Genomic DNA, 14,114 nt, shown 5'->3' on the forward strand with positions numbered 1-14,114 from the left:
ATCTTCACAGCAAATCTCTGTCACAGGCCCTGTTCGTGCTCCCATTATAAAGATGAGGAAACGTGAGATCCAGGCAAGACACATGCCTAAGGCCCCTCAGCTTTTAAGGAGTCAGGTTTCCTAGCCAAGCCTGCTGGTCTCCAGAAATCTAACTGTCCTCTCGTTGGGCCTCTCACCTGAACTCCGTGCTTTTGAAGGGTCACCGGCTGGCGGAACTGAGCCAGGTTCCTGACACTGCAAAGGGGGAGCTGGTGTGGCAGCCCTGGAGGGCGCTGCCCAAGCCTGCCATCAAGAGAGCCACACGGACAAGAGCACTGTTAGCTGACAGCCCCCAGCTGCTGCTCCTTCGGGATCTCTGCAGCGCTGCAGCTTTCCAAGATCCCACCGAGACCACACTCTCCCCAGACTCTCCCCAGCCAGGGACTGAGCATGAAGGAAGCCCCACAGCTGGGCCATTCCTGACTGATGTGTGGCTTCTCTGATGCTCAGGCTTTGCTCCGGGCTCCCCATCAGCCTGGTGGATATTTTCTCAGAGCTGTGCTGTGTCTGAGGCTATCCCCACCCCCATCCTCCTGCCTTTCTTCCTCTTGCTCAGGGGTCAGACCAACCTTCCAGTCTCTCCACCTACTCCTGCTCCCTCCCCCTTGATGCTTCCTATGTGTGCCCCTCAACCTCACCCCTGAGCCTTTTATACATAAATGAAAGAGAATTGGTACTGTGGACATATATAATTGGCACACAGATATTATTATTTGCAGGCAGACCTTTTTAATAAGTTATTTCTAGATAATTCTTCAATACTGGGCAATGGTTCTGAAACACACGGGTTTGCCCACCAAACTAGTCCACCCTTTAAAAATCAAGATTTTGTCAACATGCTATTTTTACTGAAAAGCCCGGCCACAACAGTACTCTCAGTAATAGTACCCATCTGCCATCTTATTTCAAATGAAAAATCCCTTTGAGCTCACTGCGGCCAATTTGTCCTTGCAGGCTCATTGAGGCCTCAGGTGGCTCCTGCTATGGGAAGCTGCAACCCCAGCAACTTTCAGATTCCCCTGGGGTTTCTGTTTGTTCGGGTCTTGGCCTTCTCTGCAGGCCTGTGCCAATTAACTGGGACGGCACAGTGTGTGGCACCAGATTTTCTTCCTTTCCGATCGTCGCTGAATTTCTTTCTGAAGATAATGTCAGAGTCAGCAGAAAACCCAGGAAACTTGATTCAGCCCTGGGCCTGCCTCCTGCCTGCGCCTGGCATCCGTGATGCTGGGCAGCGGAGAACCCAGCACGTAAACAGAGGAGACCGGGCCCTGGCCTCTGTGACGGGACCTGCGGCCAAGTCGTGCAGATCCATTATTCATGCCCACATGTGCGAATGCACAATGCAAAACGGGGGGCAAGATGAAGAAGAAAAGGCCTGGAGTAAGAAAAACACAGGCTGCAGAGTGCTGGGAGGCGAGCCGAGAATGACACAAACCTTGTCTGAATTTTTTTCCATGTAGTTTAAGGTGTACTCATCAGCGTTGAGCAAAAGAAACAGGTAGCCATTCACGTCCACTTTGGCTCCAACATACAGCTCCTCGGCCTTGACGTATTCCGAGAACTCACTTTTAAAGACTTCTTGTCCAGGCTTCTTAACACGAGTTCTTTTCAAGAACATCCCACCAGTATATCCTGCGGAAGAAGAGAGGAAAAGTGAAGGAGGAGCCTTTGTTCTTCAAAGAACCATTCCACTTGCCTTTAGAGGTACTTCGTGCTCAAACACAGGCCATACAACTTAGCTGGGAACTCACATTGCCCGTAGTATTTAAGGGAAGAATGAGGCAGCAGGCGAAGAAATGAGACTTCCCAGGTGAGCGTGTCAAGAGGAAACGTCATAGTATGGCATTCCAGCCTTTTCTTGCCTCGCTCTACTCCCTTCCCATTCCAAACACTTTAAACAAACACTAAGCGAGGACGTACTCTGTGTCGCGCAGTGACCTGGGCACCAGGACATCGGGAACATCTTAGGGTATGTTTGAACACAACCACGTAGAACATTTCTCATCTGAGCTTATTTCCACCTATTTGTCCCAGATGATGTCTCCTGCTTATTCTGACTCACTGATTAAGTGTCAGATGCCCCATTTCTGGAAAGGAACTCACCTAATTGTTTGCAGATAACTATGGGAGGAGCCCCCTCTACTCTTTTTTCCTACAGGCAAACTATCTTTGCTTCTTTTAGCAATGCCGCAGTTTTCCTTTCCAGAATTCTCACCATTTCATCTCCTCTTTTCTGGGCCTCTTGGAAGGTGGTGAGCAGAGGTCAACACGGAACTCCATTATTTTCTAACTAATATTGAATTGAAATCTTCCGACCTGTGCACACAACCCAAGACCAGATGAGCTTTGGGGATCAGCTTCATCACACTCCTACCACATTTAGAAACCAGAGGTGGTGCAAAGACACAGGCTTTGGAGCCGAACAGAGCTGGAGCCCACCGTGGCTCTGTCATTTGTTTGCTGGATGATCTTTAGGAGTTATTTCATCTCTCTGGACCTCTCCGAATTCTCATCAGTAAATGGGAAGAACATTTGGGGGAGGCGGGTGGCGGGAGCAGATTGCCTGCTGCGGGGAACACAGTTACCAGAAGGCTCCAACTGCTATGTTCTGAAATCTATCACCAGATTTGTGCCCAGGTCATGCTTCCCACAAGTGGCTGCCAACACCTGACTGAGCAAGGCAGCGACACCAAGGCCTATGCCTGCAAGATGGGGGCTCCTCCGACTGGTGGCTTTGGCTGCAGGACTCCCAGTCAGCCTTAGCAAAACTTTCGCAGTGGTTCACTAGAGTCGAAGACTTTGCCCTCTTTGCCTTTCCTCTGTCCTTCACAGGAGTCATTTGTGCACTGCAGTCCTGCAGTCTGGCGGCTTTCCTGGCCTCGTCTGGCTCCTGCCATGTTTTCCCTCACCGGCATTTCCCCTAATAAATCTCTTGCACGTTTAAACTCATCTTGGGGTTTGCCTCTTGGCGGACCTGGATTCATCCAAACTTCACCTCATAAAGGTCTTACAACGATAATAGTGCGTGCTCATCCAGGGCTGCTATTATAACGCACCAGCTTGCGGCTGACTGCCATCCTCCTTTCTGTTTGATGAATGCTGTCATTTGTTTGGCCAGATCGTCCCCATTCTAGCTGTATAGAGTTGATTGTTTGACCTTTCGGGGTATGACTTTATATTCATCCTTATTTGATTTCATACTTTAGGATTTGATCCATTATTCAAATCACTGTGGAGCCTGATTTAGTTATACAAATTATTCATTATTCATTGGTGTGCTGAGTGGCTCATACTAGCTCACAAGGGCTGACTGTGAAATGTTCAGGGATTTTGCAAGCCAGTTGTTGAGCTGTTGGCTGCTTGCAATTGGCCATGATTTGGGTATTTAACATCATGGAAACTGACAAATTGTACAAAATAGGGCTAGTGAACCAGCACACCACTGATTATTCTTCCCAAATGTGTGTCTTCAACACAGGTTGTAAACATGTTGGGACAAAGAAGAGAGCCCTAGAGTTCTATAATTTGATAGGTCAAAATCAGTGACTCTCCCCAGCAACGGCCACCGTATCGGTCCACTGCAGTGATGCATTCCATTCCGTGGGCCTGGGAGCTGGAACCCTGCAACAGCCTCGACAGACAGACAAGCCAGCGGGAAAGAGGTTCTGAAGATTAAAATGGCTACTCTGGGATTCTTGTCTTAGAGTTAAAAATTCTCCAAGTGATCCTATCAAGAATACAGATTTCTTCTTACCCCGCTAGCTGTGAGTGAAACGTGGTAGCCAGACCATGATTTTGAAGTCCCTGGATTCCACAGTGGTGCCTCGGAGGCCACAGAGGAAGTGGGAAGAGTGCCTAAAAGGAGGTGTCCTAGTCTTCCAGTCCTGAGCCAACCCAAACTCTTCCTCTTTTATAATTTTATACGTCTGGGCTCCCATTTAAGAGATCTTCGTAAATTGAACTTCAGTGGTTTTTAAAAAAACGGAAGCCACTATCTTAGATCATCTAAGCTATAAAAATCAGATCACATCGCCTAACTTTCAACATGAAGAGATACGTGATTATTCTGAGTAAATTGCTAGGAGAGGTATGTCTCTTACCTGAATTCCTCTCTATTGGTTCGAACACTGAAATTGTGTCATCACTGAGAAAATATGAAATAACAAACATCCTTTCCACGTCAGCACACTTGTGTGTGATTAGTTTTGCAAAAAACCGGAGTGCATTGCTTATGTTGCCATAGCTAAATGGAAGAAAAATGAGGGTTATAGCATTATGTAAGTAACCTTCCACACATTATGCATGTAAAAAAGTCTGCAAAAGGTATGCTGTGCTGCTTCTTATTGAGGCCTGACATATAACGTTGTATTAGTTTCAGGTGTACAACACAATGATTTGATATGTTTGTATATATTACAAGATGATCACCACAATAAATCTAGGTAACATCCATTACCACACTCAGTTACAAAAATTTTTTTCGGAGTTCCCAACGTGGCGCAGTGGTTAACGAATCCGACTAGGAACCATGAGGTTGCGGGTTTGATCCCTGCCCTTGCTCAGTGGGTTAACGATCCGGCGTTGCCGTGAGCTGTGGTGTAGGTTGCAGACACGGCTCGGATCCCGCGTTGCTGTGGCTCTGGCGTAGGCCGGTGGCTACAGCTCCGATTCGACCCCTAGCCTGGGAACCTCCATATGCCGTGGGAGTGGCCCAAAGAAATAGCAAAAAAAGACAAAAAAAAATTTTCTTGTGATGATAGCTTTTAAGATCTACCCTCTCAGCAACTGTGAAATACATATTATAGTATTATGAGCCACAGTCACCATGCTATACACTACATCCCACTGGCTTATTTACAACTGGAAGTTTGTACCTTTACCCCTTTCACCCACCTCCTATCCCACAGGTGTGCTATGAGGGTTTTGTTTTGTTTTTGTTTGTTTTTTTGGGGTTTTTTTTGTTGTTGTTGTTGGTTTTTTCTTTTTTTTTGTCCCTTTGGCTTTTCTAGGGCCACTCCCGAGGCATATGGAGGTTCCCAGGCTAGGGGTCCAATTGGAGCTATAGCCACCGGCCTACGCCACAGCCACAGCAATGCAGGATCCGAGCCAAGTCTGTGACCTACACCATAGCAATGCCAGATCCTTACCCCCCTGAGCAAGGCCAGGGATCAAACCCGCAACCTCATGGTTCCTAGTCAGATTCGTTAACCACTGAGCTACGACAGGAACTCCAGGTGTGCTATGTTTTGAGAGAGTAGTATAAATTTTCAGAGGTTGAGAAAGTTCAACCATCTTCTTATTAAGGCTCTAAATCTATGTGCAGAGACATCTTCGCAGTTTATTAAAATATCTCTTATTCTTTCGATGTCTAGTGTAACACGTTGGGAAGATATGCCCAAAATAAATGTCATAAACACACTGCTCAAACCATGTGCATTAAACGGTTGCTCCCTACTCACAAGGCTGGTCAACGATCCAATCATCAGGCCAGCCACTATGCTCTGCTGGTGCCTGGAGCCACCTCCCCGTTTCACTACCCACTTCCTCACGCCCGCTTCTTTTCCTTCTTCCGATCCCACAGCCTCTCCTCTCTGACTCACGATCCCAGCTCCCCAGCATTCCGCTAACTCCCTTCAAAGGAAAATTTACCTTTTCCCTTTCAAATGCTGTATTAACAGACCTTCCCTTTCATAACACTTATCACCCATATCATAAATTGCTGTTTCAAGTCCATTTTCTGAGGGCAAGGACCGCATCTTATTAATTGTTGTCTAAAATAACACGTTTTACATTCTAAGCACTCGACAAATGTTTATAGAAAGTTGCTATAAGATCCGTAGATTGAAATTTGCACTTAGAATTCTAAGCATGGCAGTTCCCTGGTGGCTCAGCAGGTTAATGGTCTGGTGTTGTCACTGCTGTGGCTCTGGTTACTGCTGTAGTGCAGGTTTGATCCCTGGCCCAGGCAACTTCCACATGCCACGGGTGCAGCCAAAAAAAAAAAAAAAAAAAAAATTTCTATGCATGAGTAGAATAGTCTACTAGACTGAATATGGGATCAAATTCTGGAATCGAAAGTTCCCCAAACTGATTGCCTGGTCACTGAAAGTCACTTATGGGCTGTCAGCAGAAGGTGTCTGTAGGTATCAGGCAGTGAAAGGTGCACTTCAGAACAAATACCAAACCCTCTGGGAGGGCTTTGATAACCAAAACCACTACCCCAAGGAGGCACAGAGTAAAATAAACCAGGTCCTTCGCCTCTTCCCTGTCACACCTCTAAGCAAAGAGGTGCTTCACTTTCAGAGTCTCCTGTGCTGGAATGCCTTCTTTCCTTCTGGTCACAGTGATTTGCAGAGGCAGAAGGTGCTTTTCTCTGCTCCTTTCTCTTGATTAGGGAAGCAGGGCTGAAAGAGCATGGCGCTCTTGATTTCCCAGCTTGAGGCCTCAAGTGAGATGGAAAACAGCAATTTGGAAGGCGAGCCCCAGGACGGCCCAGGCAAAACAGCCAGATCTGTTTTCTTAGTCCCTAGTTTCCCAGGCTTCAGACAGACCTCGTACAGCATGGGCGGGGGCAGCTATGTCTTTGTCAACCATCTTCTCTGGCACACAATTGGATTTAAAAGTAACAAGTAGATTTGAGAACCCTCCTCTCACGCAAGACCCATAACTTTTACAGATGCCTGAAATAGCACTGAAGCAACTGCATGAGGCCAAATGAACACTACTGCAAATTTAGCTTCTTAGAACTTAAATTTGTAAGTGTGTATGTGAAGCATGGACTTTTCATGTTTAATATGCCTTTTGTTGCAGCTAATTCTAGTGCTCTGGACAGCTTATCAATCAGGAATATTACCCATTCAAACAAAATCTTTAGACTAGCAGTTCATAACCTTTATTGTATATGAAAGTCACCTGGGGAGCTTGTTAAAGATACAGAATCCAGAGTCCCACCCCCCAGAGATATGAGCTCAGTAGTTAGCCTGCATCTCCAAAATCCTGCATTTTTAATAAGCCCCCCAGGAGATTCTGCTGAAGTCACTCCTAGAGCACCCTTTGAAAAACACTTGCAAGTATCTTCAGATATTTCCTTGACTAAAAAGTGCTGATTATCGTAACGTCTCTAGACACTCTTTTTATCACAATACTCCTAGCACTCAAAAAACATTAGCATTTTCTCTGTTTCCTATCATAGCACCGACACTGCTCATTCTGACTTTCTGGCCCATTAATAGATTCAAATACATATACACACAGCTATTTGTCAGGACTACCTATAATGCACTCTCTACTCAAGTGACACAAGCCACTTCATTTAGTGTCCCACACTGTGCTGTTGCTACTTCAAGGCCTTCACTTGGTGTCATCCCCTCCCCTCCTCCTCATCATTTCCTAAGCCTGCCCAGAGTCCTGTCTATCCATGTGGGCCCCAATCAGTAGAGCTCTCCTTGACCATGGCTGCTTGGCTGCCTCTCCAGCTGACCACCCACCCATGCCTCCTGAACGTCATTATCTATGGCACTCAATTGAGCTGTATAGACTTGTATTCTTGGCTGTCTTTTTAATGTATTTATTCCCAATGTCTCAAAATAAATGATAAATTCCTAGGTCCAGCAGTCATGTCTTAACTTTTCTATACACAGCCCACAATTATCTATACTCGTTTTCTTGAATTCTTCTTCCATTCTCTCTTAAATTGACTTCCAAGAGGTCTGCTCTCCTTAAACTACCCTTGTCAAGGTCAGCAACGATCTCCACGATACTGATTCCAATGGTTTGTTTTGGGGTCTAACTTGATGAATCTGCAGCGGTTGGTACAAATGCTCATGCCTTCTTCCAGGACACTCTTGTCTCACGTGGCTTGCAGGTCCTGTATTCTCTTGGTTTTGCTTCTACCTCTCTGCTCGCTCCTTTTCAGTAGCCTTTGCTGGTTCCTCCTTTTTTCCCTCAGTCTCTTAATTTGGGGTGTCCTGGGGCTAACAAGGAATAACTTGGGGAGTTCCCTTCATGGCTCAGCAGTTAACGAACCTGACTAGGATCCATGAGGATGCAGATTCGATCCCTGGCCTCACTCAGTGGGTTAAGGACCTGGTGTTGCCGTGAGCTGTGTGCGGTGTACGTCGCAGATGTGGCTCGGATCCCACGTTGCTGTGGCTGTGGTGCAGGCCGGCAGCTGTAGCTCTTATTGGACCCTTGGTGTGGGAACTTGCGTATACTGCACGTGTGCCCCAAAAAGCAAAAAAAAAAAAAAAAAGAGTAACTTGGTCATTTATTTCTCTGTATATATTCACTCCTTTGATGACTGCTTTTAGTTTCAGGCTTTAAATACTATCTACATGCTAATGATTTCCAAAGGTCTATCTCTAGTCCGACTTATCTCCCGAACCTCAGACTCCTATGTCCAACTGTCAACTCAATACCCTCACTTGATATCTAACAGACATCTCAAACTTAACTAGCTCCAAAACTCAACTTCTGCTCAGTAGATGGCGACTCCATCTTTCTAGCTGGAGAAACCTTGGAAGTCATCTTTATCTCCTCTCTTCTTTCACATCTCATATCTAATCTGCCAGAAAGTGCTACTGGCTCAACCTTCAAAATATTTCCAGAATCTGTTATTTCTCAAAATTTCCATGACTCATCCAGATTAGGCCATCATAACTTTTCTCCTGGACTCCTGGAGTAGTCTCTGAATCAAACTGGTCTTTGGTTCCATCATTGCCCTTCTACAGCCTACTGTCAGTGGGACATCCAGAGTCATTCTTTTCATATGTAAATCAGATCAAGTCATTCCTCTGCTCAAATCTCCCAAGGAGTCCCCCTTATCACTTGAAGTCAAAAGAACCCTTACAATGGTCTGCAAGGCCCTACGTGCTCTGACCACACATTACTTCTCTTCATCTGTCTACTCTGCCCATTACTCATCTTTTCTAACCTTGTTGGCCTCCTGCCTGCTCCTTGTGGATCCCAAGCCTGCTCCATGCTCGGGGTCTCTACACTATTCCTTCTGCCTAGAACATGTTTCCTCTCCTCAGTAAGGTCTATCCAGACCACACTGTTTAAAATTGAAACCAGGGGAGCTCCTCAGCCCCACACTCTAAGTTACCCTTTATTCTTTCCATAGAAACTTACTACTTTATTTTTTCCATGGTACTTTAATAACTTCCATAAATTACAGAATATAGTTACGCATTGCCTTTTTTGTTTAGTATCTGCCTACCTCCCAGCTAGAATGTAAGTTCTCTGAGGGCCAGGCTTTGTGTCTTTTTTGTTCACTGATGTATTCCAAGCCCCAAGACCAGTGTTTGGCACAAAGTGGGCACTCAGTAAGTATCTGTTGAATAAGAAAATGAATGGCTCACTCAGGGCTACATACATACTGAAAACCTTACAGAAGCTATAGCTATAGTCTTATGCTTAGAAGAGACATGAATGCTTATCTTTACTGATGGAAAAAACTTTTTTTTTTTTTTTTTGCTTTTTAGGGCTGTACCTGTGGCATATGGAAGTTCCCAAGCTAGGGGTCTAATCTGCACTGTACTTGCTGGCCTATGCTGGATCCGAGCCGCATCTGTAACCTATACCACAGCTCACAGCCACACCAGATCCTTAACCCACTGAGTGGTGCCAGGGATCGAACCTGCATCTTCATGGATACTAGTTGGGCTTGTTTCAGCTGAGCCACAACAGGAACTCCAAAAGCTTCTTAAAAGAGGGAAAAAAATGACTTATGGAGACAGCAGATCGACAATATCTGAAACAAGTCAGCGACTAAGATGAAATCATAATTTTTTAGATGTTATATGATTATGAACGCACAGCTATGGACTAACAGCCTCCCGGGGAGGAAGTCATCTATCTCTTCTATCCATCACTAAGAACTAAAAGGGTGAATGCTCATACTACTTATTCACTTATTCATCACTCCTTCTCTTATTGAACAAAATATTTATTGAACCCCAAGTATATAGCCAGCACTGCCCTAACTCTGAGAGAAGCAATAAAGCCAGTCCCTGCCCTCAAAGAGCTTTTGGTCAAGATATAAACAAGTAATTGCCACACAACATGGTCAGTACAGGTTCTGTGGCGAGAATAGTCAATGCCAGGAGTCAGACTTCCCTGAGTTCGTATCCTAGTTCAAGTAAAAGTTAGCTGTGTGAGCTTGGGCAGATCCTCTGAGCCTCAGTTTCCTCATGTGAAGAATGGATACGATGATAATATCTACTTTACAAGGTTGTTCCGAAGAGTAAACGAAATCAAGTACTGTGGTTATGAGCACACCGTAACCACAAATTGCTTGTTGTTAGTAATATTATTATTATTAGAGGTATGATCACAGTACTGTGAGCACAAAGGGAACAGAGTAACTAATTCAGCCACCCAGGTGCAGCAAGAAAGATAGGATTCTGGTTCTCCCAAGTCAGACTAGACAATCTGCCCAGGAGGCCACCGCAGTGAATTTTTACCCAGACCATAAAGGTTTTCATTCCATCAAAAACCTCAGATGATTTAATTTGAAACTATCTCCTCCAATGACTCACAGTAGATCACCATTAACTTCATACAACAATTGGCCAGTAACTTTTAAATAGCAGGATATATAATCAATATATGTCATGTACTATGATTGCATGTCTCAATTCATGCTTTATTTATTTGCATTAAGAAACTGTTCTTTGTATGCTTTGTGAGATCATCTTCCTTAGGTTCTCACGGTTTTAAAACCAAGGGTTATTCAAACTCATGTGTAAGTCTCCAGCTGAATGTGCCAGTTTCTATGGAAACAAGGTCACTGTGTGGGAGGAGCTTGAGGGAAGTATATTCCTGGCATGGAACGAAGAGTGGACAGAAAGAAAAGAAATTAGAGCCATTCGTGCCTGTACCACCGTCCTCCAGCCACAACAGGACAAGAACGTGGAATGCTGTCTACAGGCAGTGCTCTGTGGGCCAGTTGACATGGTGCAGACAGAGAGAGAGAGACGAAGGCAACTACCCACAAGGAATTGTTTTCCCCCTGGGTTCCAGAAGCAACACCCTGGATCGTGTTTCATCTTGTTTACTTATAAGAAAAATTCCCTCTCCTTTTACAATAGGGACATTCTTCCTGCCCGCCTCCTTCGGGTGGCTGCCCTTAAAAACAGCAGTCAGTGAAAAGTATCCATCAGAGGTCCTGCCCTCAAACCTTCCTGAAAACATGGCTATCTAGAAGGGAGGACAGAGTACGGGTTTGTGTCCCTCTTCCGTGAAGGAAATCAGTGGTTCTCAAACCCTGGTCAAACCCATCATCAGAACCTCCTGGAAGGGTTGTTAAAACCCAGTACCAGGTTCCACCCCCAGGGATTTGACCCCAGTAGGTCTGGGGTGAGGCACAAGAATGTGTATTACTAACTGGTGTGGGGGCCACACTGTGAGCAGAATCAACCTTGAAACTTAGAAACCCACATTGAGAGTCCTTAAAAGATTATTTCTTAGAAGACAAAGGACATCATGTCATGGCAAAGGTAGCCTTTTAGACATGCTACGCAATTCTTAACATAGTTTCACTGTGTTTATGGTCATATCAAAAGTATATTCTCTACTTCAAAATATTCCACGACAGCATCTGACGCCATTAAATGTTATCCAATTCAGGATCCTGCCTTCTGCTGCTGCTGCTGCTCTTACTACAGGTTGCCTTTATCATTCCTTCACAGATTCCCCCGATCCGTCATTTCCCTCACCCAGGACTTGAATGTTTAGCCCGCCTCCTATTCAAGCATCTACAACATGTGTCCGCCACTCTTCCCCGCGCCCACGACTCCTTTCTCCAGGGCCTCCTTTCCCTGCAGAAAAAGTAGCCATGGGCAGGGTCCACATCTATACACAGGAGTCAGGGGCAGATTTTTTTCTCGTGTGTATTAGGAATACTTCTGAAAGTCCCTCTTTTGAAATTATATTCCACTCTGTGAGCAATCTATGATTCCTAAACTCAACCAAGGCTCTCAAATTAAAACCACATCGGTTGCCAATTAACATTCTAAAAAACACTTATAAATCACAGACACTGCTACAGCCTATGGGCCAAATATAGCCAGCCGTCTGTTTTCATAGGGCCTATGAGCTAAGAATGGTTTTTATATTTTTTAATGGTTGAAAACAATCAAAAGAATAATATTTTGTGATATGTAAAAATTATATGAAATTCAAATGTCAGTGTCCATAAGCAGTTTTATTGCAATGTAGTTACGCATTTATTTGCGGACTGGACTGTCTGTGGCTGCTTTCATGCTACAACAGTAGAGCTAAGTGGTCCTGACAGAGGCCGCATGGTCTGCAAAGCTGAAAATATTTGCCATCTGATCCTTTAAGAAAGTTTGCTGACCCCTACTCTACACCATTTCCTAGGGACCATCCTGAGGAGATATATCTAGATAGGTAGATAAGACATATGGAAAGGCATATACACACACACACACACATATACTTATACATGGAAAGGCAACATAGATTGGGGATAACATGGTTCTAGAGGATTCCAGATGACACATTAAAATAACCACTCAGTGTGAGCATGTGGAGAAAAGGGAACTCTGGTGCACTATTGGTGAGAATGTAAACGGGTGCACCCATTATAGAAATCAGTATGGAGGTTCCTCAAAAAATTAAAAATAGAATTACCATATGATCCAGGAACTCCACTTCTGGGTATATATGCAAAGGAAATGAAATCGCTGTCCCCAAAAGATATCTGTATCCCCAAGTTCGCTGTAGTATTAGTGGCAATAGCTAAGACAGGGAAACAACCTAAGGGTCGGCTGACACATAATGGAATGTTATTCCATGCACAACATAATGGAATATTACTCAACCATAAAAAAGAAGGAAATCTAGCCATTTGTGGGGAAAAAAAACAAAACAAAACAAACATGGGTGGACCTTGAGGGCATTACGCCAAGTGAAATAAGTCAGACAGAGAAAGACGAATATTGCATGATCTCACTTAGGTAATGAATTTAAAAAAATCCAAACTCATATAAAACAGAGATCAGACTGGTGGTTGCCAGAGGTAGTGGGGTTAGGGGTTTAGGAGGATGGGGTGAAGGTGATCAAAAGGTACATACTTCCAACTCTTAAGAGAAATAATTCCTGGGGCATAATGTATAGCATGGAAACCACAGTAAACAATAATGTGGAGTTCCCGTCATGGTTCAGCAGAAACGAAGCTGACTAGCATCCGTGATGACGCAGGTTCCATCTCTGGCCTCCCTCAGTGAGTTGGGGATCCGGAGTTTCCGTGAGCTGTGGTGTAGGTCGCAGATGCAGCTCGGACCCCGTGTTGCTGTGGCTGCGGTGTAGGCTGGCGGCAACAGCTCTGATTCGACCCCTAGCCTGGGAACCTCCATATGCCATGGGTGCGGCCCTTAAAAAAAAAAAAGACAAAAAAACCCCAAATGATAACGTATGTCTGAAAGTTTCTAAGAGAGTAAATCTTAAAAGTTCTCATCACAAAACACTGTGAAACTATATGAGGTGATGGATGTTAATCAATCTTATTATGGAGATCATTTTTCAATATATACATATATGGAATCACTATGTTGTAGACTTTAAAGTCACACAATGTTATATGGTGATTACTTCTCAATAAAGCTGAAAAAAATAAATAAAATAACCACTGATAATACTGACATATTAATCAACTGCATTCAAAAGCTATAACAACATATCCCTGGACGTGAAATTAGATAAATTAAGTGGCATCTGTATTGTCACGAGGACAACAGTATAAACCCCGAAGACATCTGGGAAAGGATCAGACTGAAATAATGGTTCCCTCAAGCACCTGTCTTTTTCCATGAACTTCTTGAAGTTCCTCCAATGAGGGTTGGGCACAAGGCCTATGCAGGAGCGGAGAGAGTCCTCTTCAGAACCGAAGCCGGTGTAAGGTGGAAATTTCCTTTCTATTTTTGGAGGAGGTGGGGCCTTGCATGAAATGGAGGTAAAGTTCTCTATAACAAAACAAAGGCAGATGAAACATCAATATTTTTTTTGCCCTGATTAGGGTTGTTTTGAAAGGTTTGTTATGTTTTCAAGATGAA

At 44.5% G+C, this 14,114-nt stretch overlaps 1 protein-coding gene across 1 annotated transcript in view; it reads right to left on the reverse strand.

Annotated features, from left to right (window-relative positions):
- EFHC2 (EF-hand domain containing 2) overlaps positions 1–14,114 on the reverse strand; it is a 189,125-nt gene that overhangs the window by 85,301 nt on the left and 89,710 nt on the right. Inside the window, exons 8-10 of the mRNA XM_047765634.1 lie at positions 13,859–14,024; positions 4,140–4,282; positions 1,475–1,671 (exon numbers count right to left, since the gene is read on the reverse strand). Of these exons, the coding sequence (XP_047621590.1) occupies positions 1,475–1,671; positions 4,140–4,282; positions 13,859–14,024 (506 nt within the window). The remainder of the gene's footprint in view (positions 1–1,474; positions 1,672–4,139; positions 4,283–13,858; positions 14,025–14,114) is intronic.

This window comes from Phacochoerus africanus, chromosome X (genome assembly GCF_016906955.1).
Source record: "Phacochoerus africanus isolate WHEZ1 chromosome X, ROS_Pafr_v1, whole genome shotgun sequence".
Taxonomy (NCBI): domain Eukaryota; kingdom Metazoa; phylum Chordata; class Mammalia; order Artiodactyla; family Suidae; genus Phacochoerus; species Phacochoerus africanus.